This window comes from Simochromis diagramma, unplaced genomic scaffold (assembly GCF_900408965.1).
Source record: "Simochromis diagramma unplaced genomic scaffold, fSimDia1.1 OVJJ01000433.1, whole genome shotgun sequence".
Lineage (NCBI taxonomy): Eukaryota > Metazoa > Chordata > Actinopteri > Cichliformes > Cichlidae > Simochromis > Simochromis diagramma.
The window spans coordinates 6,754,476-6,771,955 of record NW_024387031.1 but is presented as its reverse complement, the minus strand read 5'-3'; the positions used below and the strand labels follow the sequence as shown (position 1 = coordinate 6,771,955).

Below are 17,480 nucleotides of genomic sequence, written 5' to 3'. Positions count from 1 at the left end.
AACAAGATTTAATGTGAGGGTATTTCCACCTAGACCTCTGATTTTACACCTTACATTTAAAACAAATTAAATTTTATTTATATAGTGCCAAATCACAACAACAAGCATAAAAACCCTGCAATAATAGCGAGATAACCCCAACAATCAAATGACCCCTTATGAGCAAGCACTTGGTGACAGTGGAAAGGAAAAACTCCCCTTTACCAGGAATAGACCTTTAGCAGAACTGGCTCAGGGAAAATTAGTATACAACTTAATGAAATACAAAGTCTAATGTCACTTATGAGCTACGTCAATAAAATAAACCATTTCAAAGAAGACGCTCTGAAAATAACAAAACAAATGATGAACACTGTCCAGGAGGTTAAAGTCTACCAGAAAGAGTGAAAGAAACAGGAGTTTCTCGGGGGAAACGAGTGAATTATTTATTTAAGAACCACAAATAAAGAAGTGAGGAAACGGCACTGGAGGCCCAGTTTGTGAGGACGTTGGTTTAAAAGTGTGAATTTAATTTTATTTCGATAGTATAACTTCATATTTATTTTGGCTGAATTTCAGCCTGTCACTGTCAGAACATTAAGACCCAGCTGTATAAACGCCATTGACGATAACAGTATGAAATATTTATATTTATTTAACAAAACGACACACATCCTCCAACAAAGCCAAATTGATCCAGAATCACATTCCCTGAGGTCAGAGGTCAGAGAGTCTTGGTGGTGAGAGCGCCTCCTCCACATCCTCTACCCTTGGCTCAGTTCTTCTTCTTCTTCCTCTTCACCTGCAGCCTCTCGGTTCCGGCGGCCGACAGTCCGCTGTGCAGCAGACCCACGGCTTTCATTGGTTTGTATGCAGCAGACTTGCGGATACGTTCTCCTTTCAGAGAGATGACGTGAGGAAGCAGCGACGGCGTCCTCAAACCGAACCCTGCAGCTTGCGGCCCGTGAACTCTCAACAGCAGCTGATCGCCCTCCACTGCTGTCACAGCCACCCAGCCTGCAGAGAGACAGTGAGAGAGATGGGCAGGTGAGGCAGGTGAGAACCTGAAGGTGCTGCAGGTGATGTTTATGAATTTACCTGCAGATGACAGTTTGATGTCAGCAGCAGCCTCCAGGTAACCCCGACCCTCCAAACTGAACTCCTGAGGAACCAATGCAGGAAACTCCTTCATGCGCTCCGAGCCTCCGACAGGCACCTGAACGCAGCACGCACACAAGCATTAATAATCACAAGCACTCAAAAGCAGCACTGTGCAGGGCTCATGCAACTCACCCCCAGCAGCACGTGTCCACCGTGTTTCTCATAAATGCTGTCAGCTTTTTCCAGGCTAGTGATGTGAACTGGCACCCGATCGGAGGCCACGACAGAAAACCAGCAGGACTTTTCTCCCTGTGGAGGGCAGCGCGGATCAGCAGCTGAACAATCACTTATTAATCGCTCAGAAGCACCAAAGAGCTCATTTCTATTTGTGGCAGCAGCTGCTTGAGGCACATCCACATGTTCAAGTACCAGTGGTGCCGTTTCAGAGCCCAGGCTTACGTCCATGTGCCACTGTGATATTTTTAATCCTTAAACATCTCCAATCATGAATGTATCAATTTATTTAACAACATCTGGGTTTATTTAAACAGATACTGGCTCGTTGGTGTGGTCAGGATAACAGAAACTTGAAGTGTTCTTTGTCCAAAGTGGAATTATTGTACATCTTTAAAGACTTCAAAGGAAAAAAAAAGATTTAGGTTGACAAGTTTGAAATTTATTTTGGATTTTTCCCTTTAATTTTTTCCCCAGCCAACTGTGACATTCACACCCACAGGTACAGGTGACCACACCTGTACTCATTAATAAATAAATGACTGAAGAATACGTTCAGTGGCCTCCCCAGCAAGCCTTGTTCTGCCTTGCCCTACCCCCTCCCCCAAACTTCGAGGACTACAGTCACTAGCTCATCCAGCTCAGTGGAGATGGAGTCCGCTCTCACTGGTGCTGCTCCTCCACTCTGACTAACAGCTTGCTTCTCTTGCTCTTTTTCACTCTTCGCCACAGTTGTTGGATTTCAGTTATTTTGTTCAGCTTCTTCTTCTCACCTGCAGGAAGTCGATCCTGGCCAGAGCTCCCACAAACAGACTCGTGCCGGGCTTCAGAACGAACGTTCGCGGGACAATGGCCTGGGTGGGAACCACCAACCTCACTTCCTGTTCATGCAGCAGGTTTAGAATCTGAGAAAGAGAGAGGAAAAGAAAGATTTGTGAACATCCAATGTCAGGAACACACTGAGGAGAAGTCTATTCAGTGGAGCAGTGCCCCCTGCTGTGTGGAGGCTGGCATTTACAGTTAACATGTAAAATCAGAGCTTCTGCCACTGATTTATAGTTAATGAAAGTATAAGGGTGACTCCAGAGATATTTGCTTAGAGAATGAACTCAGGTGACTACAATAATTGGGACGAAGGGTAGCCAATCATAAGAAAGTCTTCTTAAAGGACTAGCTCCAAGCCTGAAGATTAAAATGAGCCTCACATCAAGCTCCTTCATGATTCCCGGCGTGTCGTACAGCCAGTGGGCGTCTTTTAGCTCGTTGTGACTCAGCTCCTCAGTTGACCTGCTGGCAGCTGGAAGGCAACGTCACACAGAGGTCAAAGGTCAAATCAGCAGTGTAGTAAAACTCTATAAGACTTGTAATAATTTATGAGCATCACAACTGGAGGCTTAGATGGGAGAGAAGATTAATGGAGTCTCCTGTGGAGTAAGTAAATATCAGTCTGAATACAGGAAGAAGGTAAAGCACGTTACAGCAAGATAACCACTAATTAAAGCTTCATTAATGATCACTTAAACATTTTTGGATTCTCATAAAATGCTTTCGACAGATTCCTGCATCAGTTCGCCCACCTGTCGTCGTCTCCTCGCCATCTTCGTTTTCTCCAAATGCCAGGCTGTCAGGATCAAACTGGATCTCATTCGGTCTGAATCCTTCAACCCGGAATGTTCTGCCAATGCGACCTGAAGAGATAAACACATGCTCAGACAGGAAGCACCTCCTCGTCTTTCCTGCTCCTTCACCACTTACCCACTAAGTATCCCTGCCTGCTGAAGTACTGCAGCCTTTTTAGCTCTTCCGGCGACAGCTCGCTCTCCTTTTGCTGCGACGCCTCCTTCAGTCGCTCCTGACGCTTGAACATCCTGTACGGAGTCGGGTTGATGATGGGGAACTTCAGCAGGTTCAGAGTCGTCCCTGAATGCACCACAGCAGGAGGAAACAGTCACATGATTATGGGAAACTCAACAGTTTAACCAAGAGACAAGAATATCAGAAATAATTGAAGAGGAGAAGAATTAAATCATTAAAACAGTATATATATATATATATATATATATATATATATATATTTTTTTTTTTTTTTTTTTTTTTTATTGCCAAATGTCTTAAAATAAAAATAAAAATAGACTCTCTGACACCATCTGTCGTGGGTGCAGCTGTCATTAGTAACTGTTAACTAAGCTCCTTTAAATCATTCTACGTGAAAACAGGAAACTCAAAAGAATAAATATGATCGGAGTAGATTTAACTAAAAATCTAAAACCAGTAGCATTTGTCTTGAATGTATCGCTGACAGATTTGTTTGTGACAGAATTTTTTTCAACCCGAATTAAGCAGCAGCCACTTCAAATTCATAAACATCTCCCATCATGCTCTGGGACTTCTCTGTGTCTGGATGAAAACAAAGATACGATAAATTGGGGGAAATGTACATGGAGTCTGGTGCAGACCTGGCCACGGTGAGATGGTAGCCTTGTGAATGACGTTTGAGGCTCTGGACTTGCAGTAGTCGGACTCCAGCAGCGTGTTGAAGAGCGTCGACTTCCCGGCATTGGCGCTGCCCACCAGGTACACATCGCCTTTGTACTTCCAGGACCGCTGCAGACTGGAGATCAGCTCCTCTATGCCGTACCCAGTCTTAGCACTGATCAGGTGGACGTCGGTCACCTGATCGCCAAAGCCGGCTTCCTTGCAGTACTGAGAGAGCTGCCGCTTGAGTCGCTGCAGGTAGTTCGGCGAGTCTCCGGGCAGCAGGTCGATCTTGTTGCCAAGAACAACGATGTATTTGTTGCGTCCCACCAGCTCAGGCAGGTCGGGGATGATGGAGTCCGGCACGTCGAGTAGGTCGACGATGAGCAGCACCAGAGCCTTGTGCGGGCGGATCTGCCGCACCACGTCCCGGTACTGGTCTTTGGGCATTTGCAGGTTCAGGGCCTTGTGGTGGTGGGTGAGCAGGTGGCAGCGCTGACAGGTGGCGCCGCTCAGACGACCCTCCTGGACCAGCACCTTGTATTTCTCACTGGGCAGGTAGCCAGGGACAGCGGCGGCGGTGCAGTGCAGCATGGCGCCGCAGCCTGAGCAGCAGGTGTCGCTGACCGGCTCGTCCACGTCGGGGGTGCCGTAGATCTTGTGCTCGCCTTTCCCCACAGCCGCCTTCTTTTTCTTCTTTGCAGCCACGATGCTCTCGTCCAACGGGAAGTCCACATCATGGAACTGGATCAGGGAGTCCAGCTTTGCCTGCGGCTCCTTCAGGACGCCATGCCTCAACAGCTGCAGCTGACGCTCGAGAGACCTCAGGTGTTTCTGCGGGGACAACTGAGTATCGACCAATGATCCGGGCGCAGCAGCAGCGGAGGAGGAGGAGGAGGAAGTGGTGGCACTCAGTTGATGGAGGAGCTCTTTCTCCTCCTGACTGGAGTCCTCATCTGCATCTGAACCAGGAGAGAAGAAGACAGACTCATGACACCTTTGCAGCAACTCTGCAGACACCTGTCCTCTGAAGCTGGAATTGGGGCTTTAAGGCTCGGTTTTCAGTGATTGCACACCTAACCTGCTCCAGAGCAGCTTATGTTACAGAACCACCACCAACCAATCATTCCACTAAAAAAAAATAGCATTGCCACTCCTGGAAGATCCCGCAGACCTCAGTGTGCAGACAGCAGGAGGGTCTAAAGCTTGCATTATTAAGAGATTCTTAGTAGTACCCGTTTGTTCCTGTTGATCATATGAACATAGCAGAAGACAGACAGGTAATGCTATGCTAATACCTTTACTGATCCAGCAGAAATAATAATAATAAATGAGAAAAAACTATTACCGGAGAGTTCAACTTTCCAGTTAAGGTTGAACTGTCAGCTGGTGCTTGATTTTAGTGTTTCTCTTTGATAAACTGATATATCTCCACATTAAACACATATACAGAGATACACATAAACAGAGATATCTCCACATTAAACTGTTGCAGAACAGCTAACCACCTGCTGGGCTGAGCCTGTTCTTATCCCTGTAGCACCTGCGCGCTCACCTGTGCAGTCCAGAAACACGAACTGCTCCTCCAGGTTCGGGTCTACGGTGCAGGTCCGGACCCCGGGCCGGCTCAGACCGCGACCCCCCGCGGCCCCAGAGCCCCTCTGCGCTCCCGCGGCAGAAGAACACGCGCTCCTCCACAGGTGGCGGCGGACGCACACCTGCAGGACCGTTAACATCCCGACTGCCGCACGCGCACTCAGCACACGCGGAGGAGCCGACCTCTCTGCTTCAACTTCCTCCTGTGGACGTGACGTAAAGCTAGTGGTTTGTTTATGTTCCGGTTTAATAAAAAAATAATAATTTACTTAAGATTTACTTTATTTTTTTTAAGCAATCAAAGATCAAACACTGCGCGTGAGATAGTGATAATAAAGTAATTCATAAATTCAGCCAAATGGAAAACGTTTTAAAAGTCGTGACGTCATAATGTCCTGCTATCTGAGACGTTAAGACAGGAGAGCTCACTCCGCCTTAAATTTAGACGCACAACTGTAAAAAACAAAAAGCAAAAACAAAGTGTTTACAGATTGGCCTTAATTAATTTGCTTATTTTATTGTTTAGCACAGACAATTCACAATAAATATTTGTCACCAGATAGTATTTAAGTCTTATTTGTGTCTTTACTCCCTAGGTGGAGAAGCCTGGAGGCAGCTAGCAGCTACAACCAAGTTACCTATGTGTTAATGATTGCTGTGGATGTAAAATCCCTCATCGTGTCTCCACGTACATTGAAAAGGTACTGTCATGCGTGGTTGGAGCCTCCTGAGTAACTCATTCAATGACCCCAGCTGGTGGTAAAGTAGGTGGTGGTGCAGCTGGATTGGAGCAGGGACTGGGTGCATCAGTCCAATCAGACACAGGGATAGTAAGGGGGCAGGTAAGAAAGAAGAGACATCAGGCAGAGTCAGTGCCAGTGTCCAGGGACTGACCAGTAGAATTAAAAAAAAAAAAAAATACCCTGATAGGAATCATCTCATTGAGAGGGAGCGGAAGAAAGTACTAAGGAGTGAGACCTCATGCTCGTAGAGGATCTGCACACGTCCTGCCTGAGTTTCTTCCTGCAGTTCCACTCGTTTCGGACACTTTCTCAACATGTTGAAGCTGAGCTGCTCTCTGAGGTCCGCCGCGCTATTCCTCAGACCCGCTGCTGCTGCTGCTCAGGTGAGTCCAGCTGCAGCCCAGAACCAGTCCAGCAGGTCAGTGCACCGAATCTGCACCTTGACCCTGACAGTGCACGCACGTCCGAGCTGGAACATGTAAACTTTAACCTGTGCACACGCACATTCCTGCTCTAGACTTCATGTTTGTGAGCTCCGTGTGTGACCTGCTGAGCTTTGATCTGGGTCAAAGGTCACAAGTTTAAAATTAACCAGCAGCAGAAAAGCAGTGGGTTCACGTGAATACGCACACGAGTACACACGGAGACACAAACAGAGCCTGCTCTGTGGTCCACGGTCACGTATCCCTCAGCTGCAGTGTTTTAAGGAGCCCAGCAGGTGGCAGCAGGATACAACTAAAACCGTTTCCATGACGACAGTTTTGTGTTGATTTTTATCAGTGTCTGTCCTCCCATGCTGGGTTCTGGATGTTCCTCTAACACTGGTCATATCTCTAACACAGATTAAAGGGCTCACATGCCCCCAATACAGACTTATAAACAGATTGTTTTGAGTTTTTTAATGTGGGACCCAAAAAGGCATGGGAGAAGGGGAGTGGTTAAATAAGAAACATCTCTGACAAATTAAAAACAAAACAAACAAACAAATGACCTCCTGCTGCCTTAAACATGCTTTAGGAGTTCTGGTTGTGGTTCTGGTTCCAGCCTTAGATGGTTCGTTCTGCTGAAAAACTGCATCTCACAGAGTTAGTGATATTAGGTACACAGAAATAATTTCATGACCCTCACATCCAATTTTATTTAGATAAAGGACAGTCTGATGGTACACACTCATTTGCTTATTTATTATAAAATTACCCATTCACACTGTTAATCTTCATCCTGCCAGTTTTTGAGGGAGTATAGCCCTGTACACACTTCTGTACACTTCTTTCAGCAGTCACATCATCAGTGATGTTTCCTGAAGTCATCCGGTGTTTCAGTCCTGTGACATCAGACGTCCTCGTTCAGGTGACCCAGCCAATGGCGATCGGTCCCTGACTCGTGCCCCAGCAGCATTGGCCCATGATTCAGACCTTTTGATCCAAATGTGTTTCTTTGTTTGCTGATTGGCTTGCGTGTTCTTGTTGCTGTATCATACAAACGCTGATTTTAGGACAACAGACACCAGAATGTGTTTTGAGTATCGGTGAACTCCATGCTCCTTCTTTTCTGTCAGAGTGAGACCTCTGCACTCCTCCCTCCTCTCTGCAGCCACGTGCGCACTTCGGCACCGGTCCCCAGCAGAAACACAGAACCTTCTATGAGTTCCGCACGTACTGCATCCGCCCGGATCAGAATGCCGCCTTCCTCAAGCTTACCAATGAGAAGATCCACCTGCGCACTGCCCACTCCGAGCTGGTCGGCTACTGGAGCGTTGAGTACGGTGGCCTGAACAAGGCCTTCCACATATGGAAGTATGGTGAGGACCTGTTTCTTCTTCTCTCACACAATATGAATGTGTTTCTTCTTCATGGGGCTTTTAAAAGGTAACGGGTCCCTACCCACTCCTCAGACAGTTACGCCCAGCGGGCAGAGGTCCGGGCGACACTTGCTCAGGATCCCGCCTGGGTGTCAGAGTACCTCTCCAAGGCCTTACCAATGCTGACGTCACAGGACAACGAAGTCACCTATATGGTCCCTTGGAGCCGCCTGCAAAGTCCGCTGCAAGAGGGTGGTAAGCCCCGCCCTCTGTGTTTCACGTGTCAGTGACATCATCCCCAGCTGGTCAACACTCACCTGTTTTGTTTGTTTGTTTGTTTCAGGTGTGTACGAGCTGGTTTCTTTCCAGATGCGTCCTGGTGGACCAGCAGTTTGGGGAAAGGCCTTCCAGGCCGCTATCAATGCCCATGATGCACCTGGGTACGGCAAGCTGATAGGAGCTTTCCACTGCGAGTTTGGACTGCAAAATAGAGGTATTGAGGTGACGATGTCACTGTGAGTGATCATGGGACTGTGAGTGGTTGACAATGACTGTGTGCATCTCGTCAGTTCATGCCCTCTGGTGGTTCGAGAGCCCCGACCATAGAGCTGAAATCCGACACACAGCTCACCATGATGCCAGAGTGGTGGCTGCAGGTGAGACTCCGCCCATCATGACATCGCACACTGACAAAAATCCCTCATACATTAATCAATAATCAATAATTTGTGTCTTTCAGTGAGAAACAACATCGTCAATCTGGACTCTCAGAGGAACCAGCTCATGTTGCCGTGTCCTTTCTCGCCTCTGAAGTAACTTCCTGTCCTGATGCCCGCCTCTCACCCAGAACAAAGTTTAGCATGCAAACCTGATCTTTAGTTTGACCTACTTGGGCCTCTGTAGACGCAGACGTGCTCAGCAGCAAGTGTTGGCGACAGCTAAAAGGTGGGCGGGGCTTCTCTTTGCTTTAGGTTAACTGACTGGCTGCTTTAAAGTTTCAAAGTGTGAAAATAAACTGTCACGTGCCTCTCAGACTCTGTGGACTGTTTTTCCGCTCATGGATGGAATTATTTTCCACAAAGCTGGGACTAAAAAATATTTAAATAAAGGAGATGATTTACACGTCATTTCACGCCTGTTATCCGACAACATCTGGAGCAGTTTACACATTCACCTAACAGGTGAAAGGTCCCTCATTTGGCTCAGAGAGTGGTTGCATCAGGCATGTGTGGAGCTACCTGCTGTGAATAAAGGAGCAGCCCAAAGTAGCTTTATATATGATAATATCTGGTACAAAGACAACATATAAAAAGGCTGAAAACTGAGAAGCAAGTAGAGCTGGGTTAAAATCTGGAGCTTTTTAATGTAATTTTGATCGTGTTGTTTTCTGAGAAAACTTAAATTTTATCCAAAATGCACTTTTTAAGGCATTGTGTCACCACGTGTGATGGGTGGCTGCTCAAAACAAGTTGGAACATGTGAAAATTCCCATTTTCACCTATTTTTAACACCAGGATCAACATCCTGGTGGGGCAGGGATAGCTCAGTAGGTAGAGTGGCGGCCCCATGATCGGAAGGTCGGGGGTTCGATTCCCCTGAACAGCTACCCTGAGGTACCCCTGAGCAAGGTACAGTCCCTACACACTGCTCCCCGGGCGCCCAATGGCTGCCCACTGCTTCACTGAGTGAATGGGTTAAATGCAGAGAGGGATTTTCCCCACGGGGACCAATAAAGTACACTTTCTATTTCTATCCAGTCCCTGTTCTTCCACCAAAGGGAGAGAGCATGTAATCGGTCTGTTTGTTTGTTAGCAGTCAGGCGTCCACAGTTTAAGGTTTCATTTTCAAATTTTGTGTGATGGTCGCGGGTCAAGGTCACAGCAACTGTGAAAATCAGTAGAAACTTTCTACTTCCCAAAATTTCTATGCATAGTCTTCAGACTTTATATCAATACACAAAGGCCATTGGGTTGACTAAGCATTTGATCTTCATTGTTGGGATCCAAGGTCAAAGCTGACCTTGAAAAAAACAAAACATGGAGTAATATATTATATGAAAAGACACAGACACGCCATAACAGGTGGGTGGCATCGTGTGGTAATACAAACATCAAAGTTTTAATGCAGCCTTTAGCCTTCGGGGTGCGATGTGAGCTATGGATGCTCTCCTGTAATAGCAGTTTTACTAGTATTCAGGTAAAAATCAGCTGATTCTGATGAAATGACCCTAAAATCTTATTTAACCCTGTGGGAAAGCATCTCATTCAAAATAAAGAAGAAAACTTAAGATTTCTAGAATTTGAAGATTTCTTGGTTTTAACATGTTTTCTTTTCTTTCACACAAAAACTTCAAACTGTGTGTAAATCTGAATTCTGTCTTTAAAGTTTAGACTTTATTTTTATGCATGTCCACCTCAGGGCCTTTAACCTTTGGCCACATGGATTATGAACAGTAACATTACTTGGTTCTTCCTTAAAAAGTGGGTGGACAAGCAGAAACCCGCAAACTGATCAGCACTGATAGCCAGCACGTCACAGAGAACTGCAGCAGAAGAAGTCTTTGCTTGAAATTTGATTTATTTGCTAATAAAAGCCTTTGAAACATGAAATGCTCACGATTGTTCTTCACTACATCATAGAAACATGTAAATAATAATAATAATAATAATAATAATAAAGAATATAGTGGCACAAATTTTGTTTCCACAAACATTTTTTAGTCATGAGTGTATATGAGAGGTCTGAGGAGATTCATCAGGATCCATCCATCCATCTTCCTGCCAGTTATCCGGGTTCAGATCAGTGGGGCCAGCAGTCTAAACAGAGACGTCTTAACTGCCCTCTCCCCACACACCACCTCCTAGTCATCTGTTGGGATAGGGAGGTGTTCAGAAGCCTCCTACCTGTAGGGACATGGTCAAAATACCTCACAGAGGTGGTGTTCAGGATTGCTGGGTGAGATTCAGTGTCAGAAAGAAACTGATTCTGCTTTTTAAACGGAACTTTTCCAACTTTTCCAAACCTGAATTCATTTTTTACTGTTAGCGATTTAAAAAAACCTAAGAGAGTGTGTGTGTGTGTGTGTGTGTGTGTGTGTGTGTGTGTGTGTGTGTGTGTGTGTGTGTGTGTGTGTGTGTGTGTGTCAGAGCGAAGTAAAGAGCCGGGTGGAGGCAGGAGATTTGTTTCAGTTTAATCCTGGTTCGGGTCGTAACAGCTCTTCATCCATCAGCCGCACGGTCAATAAGCGTGATCAAGTTTGATTTCAGTGCAAAGACAAACTGATGGTGTTTGAACACTTCAAGTGCTGCAGTCACAGAGAGTCACCTTTAGCAGCTCGCCGACCAATCAGAGCGCCGATCGATCAGCAAGGCTGCTCATCAATACTGTAGTGTGCTTCAGAAGCTGATGAGGTATTTCACTGTTTCACACCCAAACTCACAAATCGGCTTTTCTTAGTATCCTTTCTTTAAAAAACAAAACTATAAAAATCAGTACATGTCTCCTCTGTATCAGGTGCTTTGATTGGCAGTTAAACACTACAGGAAACAGTTAATGACTCTGTCAAAATAAAACAAATTACACATGTCTCTTTTCACTACACATATAAATAAAGTCTGACAGTAGAAACGGAATCAAATGTTTTTTGTTTTGTTTTGTTTTTAAACGTGTGATTTTATTTTTTCAAACAGCCCTCGGATTCTTCATCGTTTGTCACCAAAAACAGTCGCTCGCGTTCTTCGCATTCAATCAGGAAGAGAAGAAGAGTCTCGGAGCCGCGGGAGGTCTGAAGGCACTCGTTCAAGTGTTTAAGTCGGCGTTGTCGGCAAAGCGCTCCCCGCCTCCAGAGGAAATCATTTGCATTGACTGGCATAAGGCAGCAGGTGACTCCACCCACCGCCATTTTTTTTTAAAAATCAGTGTGACATCAGAGAAGAGGTAGGTGTCTTCTCTGCTGCAGGTCAAGTCCAGGCTGAAGCTTCAGCCTCACAGTGCGGTCACATGACGCTCTCCGACAGCCCGCCACCATCATGCGAGGCTCCGCTGGTCGAGCTCTGTACCGGGAGGTCGATGACGACGACGTCCTTCCGCCTCACAGAGTTGTCTTTGGAGTGATAGTCGTCGCTCTGGTCCTTCGCGAAGTTTACAAACACCTGAAAGTACAAACATCAGTCAGAGCCTCTGCACGCCACACCCCCTTAGTACCTTCTTAGGTGCGTGCGAGTCTCTACCTGGTCCAGCGTGGTCTGAGTGACGGAGTAGTCCTCGATCCTCAGCGTCTCTTTATTTTTGGCCAGGATGGAGAAGATGTGAGCGAGCGAGGTGAGCGAGGACGGCAGCTGGTACTGCAGCATGTTCCGGTGCTTCTCCTTCAGCGTGCTGCCGCTCAGCTCGCTTTCAATGAACTTCATGACGGGCAGCAGGTCGGGGTTCGGCCCCGCCACCCGCAGGATGATGGTGTACCCATCGCCAAACCTGAGGCACAAAACCGGGAGTTCAACACTGAAGATACTCATTTGAAATAAGCTCACATTAGAGGCTCTCTGAGCACAAACTTCTCTGACCGATCAATTTAAAAAGCTGGATTTGGAGGATGAATGTGTTTAAATGTAGCTGCTGTCGTGTGTCTGTGAGCGCTACCTGTTCTTCAGGTGCTGGACGCTGCCGAGACATCTGAAACGGCCGTTCACCATGATTGCCATCCTCGTGCACAGAGCCTCACACTCCTCCATGCTGAAACACACACAGCCGCTTTAATAAGCACATTTAGAGGGGACGCCAGCTGGTGTCACGATGACTGTTTAACATTTAAATGTTTGGCTGTGCTTGTAGATATCTATTACTGTTTTATCACCAGCCAAAGGGTTAGTTACTGATGTCAGTGAGCAATTTTGGAATCAATAAAGATAAATCTGAACTGGAAATATAAAAGTGCCAAAAATGTTCTACAGATATAGTAAAAACATGTCTCAACCTTTCAAAATCTCTACCAACTAAACTGAGCGACTGGCAGACCCACTATGAGGACGCATTAACCATGAAACCATCCGCCGTCCTTGTGTTTACCTGTGCGAGGTGAGGACGACGGAGCGGCCCTCCTTGATGACGCTGTGGATGCAGTTCCAGAGGGCTCGGCGGGCCTTGGGGTCCATACCCGTGGTCGGCTCGTCCTGTAACGAGTAGGATAGCCAGGTTGAGGTTGGCCCACAGATGCAGCAGGAAGCAGAAGGTAAAGGTGAGGAGGAGGGGGAGGAGTGTCATTGTAGCCACACCTCCTCCACCTGCACCTGACAAAGCACCGGCTCTCGTTGTTCTGTGCTTCAGACCTTCCCGTCTCCTACTCCTGTTTTCCTCAGCAGCTCCTTTAAATCCTTTTCCCATTACACAACCTCCACCCTTCCAGCTCCACCTCACCCCCACACACACAAATCCTACTGTTAAGTATCTGCACTGTGATTGGCTGCCTTGGTTCTGCTGCTGTTGTGCAACAGCGTGTTTCTTCAGTTACAAGACGAGTGACAAATTAAAGGAAAAACCTGCAGTCTTGAATCTGTGGCTCTGCTTCGATGCCCCTCGTGGTGATCTTACTTCAATCTAGTTTTACCTTTAACTAAAGTTAGGCAGTGAGGTGCATCTTACCAGAAACACTACAGGGGGCGCTCCGATCAGAGCCATGGATGTGGACAGCTTCCTCATGTTTCCTCCGCTGTAGCTTCCAGCTGCTTTATCTGCATACTTGACCAGACTCAGCTTCCTGATACCCCACTCTGCTACCTGTCAATCAAACAGCAGCAGAATCATCATGATGAGCATTATCATGGGTAGCAGATGCACAGCAGTGTGTTGCTCAGGGTGTCTTATTATTTAAAACTGCATATTTACAACGTGTGTTGGCAGTGCATGTTTGCTTTGTGCTTTTGAGTGTTTGCAGTCTGTTGGCAGTGTGTTCACACTCACGTCACACACTTCCTTCTCAGGAACCCCTCTGAGGATGGCGTACAGCTCCAGGTGCTCTCTTCCTGTCAGCAGCTCGTTGATGGCGTCAAACTGAGGGCAGTAACCCATGTTTCGATGCACCTCGTCAATCTCCCGCAGGATGCTGCAAACACACAGATATTAGCATGACGAGCAGAAAAATACTTTAATTTTAATTTAGATTAATCCTCTTGCTGTCCCACCACTGCACCTGTGCCTAGTGTGACTTTTTGGGGATGGAGGACGGTGTGTGAGGGCGAAGGCCCTGCAGGGAACATTGCGCAGCTCTGCACGTGAATTGCTGACAATTATAAAATAATGGAGCAACTTCCTGGCTTTGTTTTAGCAACTTTGTTTGAGCTGCTGAACGAGGATCCGAGCAGCGAGTAATGAGCTGCTCGGCTGTTAAAGCTTCAGCTCAGGTTCTGTTTGCACAGTCAGAAGAAATCACGAGAAGACAAAGCCCTCAGAGATGAAGACGCTCATGTCTTTAGTTAATTAATCAGTGTTCATGATTTGGAATAACATGGCGGCTGGCTCCACAGATTTTAAATCCATGATTTTTACCTTAGATGTTCTTTCTGATACAACCCCAAAGAGATTTCAGGATCGATCCAGAGATCTTTCACTTGTTTGAAACTTTTTTGAAACTTTTTTACGTGTCACACATCGTCCTACCTTCTCTTTTAAAATGAGGTTAAATTATTTAATTACGACTTATGGCCTCCAATTTTAAGGCCCAACCACGTGAAGTGAAATGAGTTCTCAGCGAACTAAATCCTCAGAATAAATCTGCAGGAAACCAGGTCAATCCCCGACTCCAACACACAACAACAACAACCCAGAAAGTTTCAGCTCCAATAAGCTCTGAGCTGCTTAGACCTTTGACCTCACCTCTTCCCAGCCAGGAAAGCCTCTCCTCTGGTCACTATGGTGTCTCCCGTCAGCATCTTGAAGGTGGTCGTCTTTCCGGCTCCGTTCACACCGAGGAGGCCGAAACACTGAGGACGCACATTTTAAAATCACCATTCACAGGTTCGTTTTTACGAAGGTGATGGTTTGGTTTTAGAGGCTGAACTGAAACATGAGACTGCAGATCGAGCTCACCTCTCCGGGAGGAATCCCGACACACAGTCGATCCACCGCCGGCTTCTCCTTCCTCTTAAACACCTGCAGGACACAGTTCACTCGGTCACGAATCATTTACTTTGGATTAAACTACTTCCTATCTCCAATAAAGATTAACAAGCATCATAAAAATACACATACACAACAACAGATTTGTTATAATCTGGGAGAAAGAGAGAGTGACTCATTAGGTTTTCTTTCTCAGGCTCCTCCAAATTTGAGGAGAAGCCTGAGACATTCCCAAAAGAAGAATGGGCTGGGATTGCTCAGGAGACGTACACGAGACTTGTTAAAAACTACAAGAAATGACTGCAAAAATTAAACAAAACTGACTGTTAGGATGGGGGCTAATCATCTTGACCCTGGTAGTTTCTGGTTTTGGTGAAAAAATTCTGTTTCTGTGTGGAAAGTAAAATAACGTAAGCATCTGAAATAAAACCAGATGTTTGGAAAAGCTGTGTTAAAATTTCCTTGCGTTGGGTAACAGCTCTTAAGAAGTACTTGATTTGTTTCATTAATATAGTTTATCAGCGTCATTCAGCCTCTGACTGTGTGTTTGGTTCAGGTGGAAAAAACAAGTTGGATAAAAATCTGCACCTTCGTCAGCTGCCGAAGTTCCACGATGTCTCCTTGTCCGAGGCCGTGGACGATCCTCTGTCTCTCTCGGGCCACGTCCTCATCCTCCTCGCCCAGAGGTGCCAGTTTGGTGAGCTTACTGACCGGCCTGCACACACATAGACGCACAAACACGGTGCTCATACCGGCTTTCCTGCAAACTGGTCTGCATAAGACGAAATGAAGCGATCCAGGTGTGCTGACTCACTTGGGTTTGATGCAAAACCTGTACTGAATGAGGACGGTGATGAAAAAGAAGACAACTCCCTCCACAGCCATGGCGAGCAGGTTCTTTCCCACCATGTCCCACTCCAGAGGAGAGCGGAACCTGTTCTCACCTGGAACACGACCACAGCGTTCACAGAGCCATTCAACAGCCTCACATCACGCTTACTGACTACAGACAACAAATAAATAAATGCTGCGATCAGAAACTGGAAAGCTACCGAATCTCTCGAGGGCGTCGGCCATCGCCTGGTTCTTCACCATGTCGATGAGACCTCGACCGAGACAGAAATGAGGGAAGATGAGGAGGACGTTCTTCAGGATGTCGTTGATTCCTCCGATTTCCTGAAAAGAATGGAAAGTCAAACCGCTGCTCTCGGGTCTATTTTCATTCGATCTGTGAATCGTTTTAAAATCTAGCCTTGACGTCCGTGAGGACTCACGTTGTTTCCGAACAGCTCCATGACGAAGGTGGAGATGCTGCCGTTGATGCCGATGAGGATGTTGACGCTGGTGAGGACGACGTACGCCGTGCTGGGGATCTTGAAGAAGAAGGAAGCCGGGTACATGAGCGGCGTGATTGACCAGCTGGGAGAAAAAGGAAAACAAAGGTTTCTGTTAGAGCCCAAACTGGCTCGGTGCCACTGTCTGATGTAGTATGATACAGTGGCAGCATGCAGTACACTGCAGTACTTTGCAGTATTTTGCAGTATTTTGCAGTATCTGACCCGTAGAGCAGCAGCAGCAGGGCGAGGGTCGGCAGATTTGTGGATGATACGTAGGCTTTTTGTTGGAAGCAGATGAAGATGAGGATGACGAGCGTTGCCGGGACGATGTAGTTGCACTGCAGAGACAAGCAGGCATCAGCAAACACCCAAGCGCACAAACACACAGGACACAGGGGCACTTGTTTCGGGTCTCACCATGTCCCATATGAAGTTGGTGGTCCAGTAGAGCAGCGGATGGACGCCACTGATGAAATGCATGTGTTTGGCTTTGCTGACCCGCTCCTGGATGAGGAAGACCACGAAGCTCGCAGGCACGAAGGACATGGCGAAGATGACGCAGATGGACACAAGGACGTCCACGGAGGTCGTCACCCTGGAGATGAAGAGCAGAAGGAGGTGGTGGGGAGAGACAAAGAGGGGGGGGTTAAGAGGACTGAGGTGCAAACAAAGACTGCCGACAGGTGTGTCGTTCAGGTGTGCACTCACAGAGCGACCTGGGACAGCTGCTCCTTGGTCAAGTTCAGCGGGTGGTTGACGGCGCTGATGCCGTACTTGCTGGCGTCTCTCCCCTGAGGGAGGTTTGCCCTGAGGATGGCGTTGTTCATCACGTTGATGAAGGCACCGATGCTGTGCCAGCCTTTGTTGTTAAACCAGATCTGAGGAGAGAGGATTCAAGGACAAACCAGTGAACAGCCTCTTCATGTTAGCTGGCGTCCCCTCCTCCCAACAGAGCCGTGAATGACCAGTTTTAATCAGCAGGTTTGACTAAACTGACTCTTTCAACTGTCAGTGGGTGAAGTGAGTCAAATATTTGATTGAAGGACTGATGGTTTTGTTTCTAACATGTAATTAGTAATAAAATAAAAACATATTACATTACAA

General features: G+C 46.8%; 3 protein-coding genes across 4 annotated transcripts in view; 1 reads left to right on the top strand and 2 right to left on the bottom strand.

Annotated features, from left to right (window-relative positions):
- Positions 1-50: 50 nt before the first annotated feature.
- Positions 51-5,597, bottom strand: noa1 (nitric oxide associated 1). The gene is made up of 9 exons (XM_040043160.1): positions 5,345-5,597; positions 3,771-4,751; positions 3,070-3,234; positions 2,892-3,002; positions 2,520-2,611; positions 2,088-2,219; positions 1,273-1,389; positions 1,078-1,195; positions 51-996 (listed from the first exon to the last, which is right to left on the bottom strand). The coding sequence occupies exons 1-9, from the start codon at positions 5,523-5,525 to the stop codon at positions 755-757; spliced, it is 2,139 nt and encodes a 712-aa protein (XP_039899094.1). The 5' UTR covers positions 5,526-5,597; the 3' UTR covers positions 51-754.
- A 693-nt stretch (positions 5,598-6,290) lies between these two features.
- nipsnap3a (nipsnap homolog 3A (C. elegans)) lies at positions 6,291-9,311 on the top strand. Its single transcript, XM_040043163.1, has 6 exons — positions 6,291-6,511; positions 7,722-7,929; positions 8,023-8,184; positions 8,273-8,422; positions 8,499-8,585; positions 8,669-9,311. The coding sequence occupies exons 1-6, from the start codon at positions 6,443-6,445 to the stop codon at positions 8,743-8,745; spliced, it is 753 nt and encodes a 250-aa protein (XP_039899097.1). The 5' UTR covers positions 6,291-6,442; the 3' UTR covers positions 8,746-9,311.
- A 1,794-nt stretch (positions 9,312-11,105) lies between these two features.
- LOC120740670 (phospholipid-transporting ATPase ABCA1-like) overlaps positions 11,106-17,480 on the bottom strand; it is a 39,799-nt gene continuing 33,424 nt past the window's right edge. For both annotated transcript variants that reach the window (XM_040043157.1, XM_040043158.1), the window contains exons 35-49: positions 17,085-17,254; positions 16,794-16,971; positions 16,599-16,714; positions 16,314-16,458; positions 16,092-16,215; positions 15,854-15,983; positions 15,628-15,754; positions 15,010-15,072; positions 14,797-14,903; positions 13,885-14,026; positions 13,567-13,701; positions 12,994-13,097; positions 12,568-12,660; positions 12,159-12,402; positions 11,106-12,080 (exon numbers count right to left, since the gene is read on the bottom strand). In XM_040043157.1, the coding sequence (XP_039899091.1) occupies positions 11,925-12,080; positions 12,159-12,402; positions 12,568-12,660; positions 12,994-13,097; positions 13,567-13,701; positions 13,885-14,026; positions 14,797-14,903; positions 15,010-15,072; positions 15,628-15,754; positions 15,854-15,983; positions 16,092-16,215; positions 16,314-16,458; positions 16,599-16,714; positions 16,794-16,971; positions 17,085-17,254 (2,034 nt within the window). In that variant the 3' untranslated portion in view covers positions 11,106-11,924. The remainder of the gene's footprint in view (positions 12,081-12,158; positions 12,403-12,567; positions 12,661-12,993; positions 13,098-13,566; positions 13,702-13,884; positions 14,027-14,796; positions 14,904-15,009; positions 15,073-15,627; positions 15,755-15,853; positions 15,984-16,091; positions 16,216-16,313; positions 16,459-16,598; positions 16,715-16,793; positions 16,972-17,084; positions 17,255-17,480) is intronic.

Coding starts and splice junctions, on each gene's coding strand:
- noa1 (XM_040043160.1), bottom strand. CDS start 5,525: ATGTTAACGGTCCTGCAGGTGTGCGTCCGCCGCCACCTGTGGAGGAGC. Junction 2,220..2,519: donor GAATCATGAAGGAGCTTGAT/GTGAGGCTCATT, acceptor TCTCTTTCTCAG/ATTCTAAACCTGCTGCATGA. Junction 997..1,077: donor CATCAAACTGTCATCTGCAG/GTAAATTCATAA, acceptor GTCTCTCTGCAG/GCTGGGTGGCTGTGACAGCA.
- nipsnap3a (XM_040043163.1), top strand. CDS start 6,443: ATGTTGAAGCTGAGCTGCTCTCTGAGGTCCGCCGCGCTATTCCTCAGA. Junction 7,930..8,022: donor CTTCCACATATGGAAGTATG/GTGAGGACCTGT, acceptor CCCACTCCTCAG/ACAGTTACGCCCAGCGGGCA. Junction 8,185..8,272: donor AAGTCCGCTGCAAGAGGGTG/GTAAGCCCCGCC, acceptor TGTTTGTTTCAG/GTGTGTACGAGCTGGTTTCT.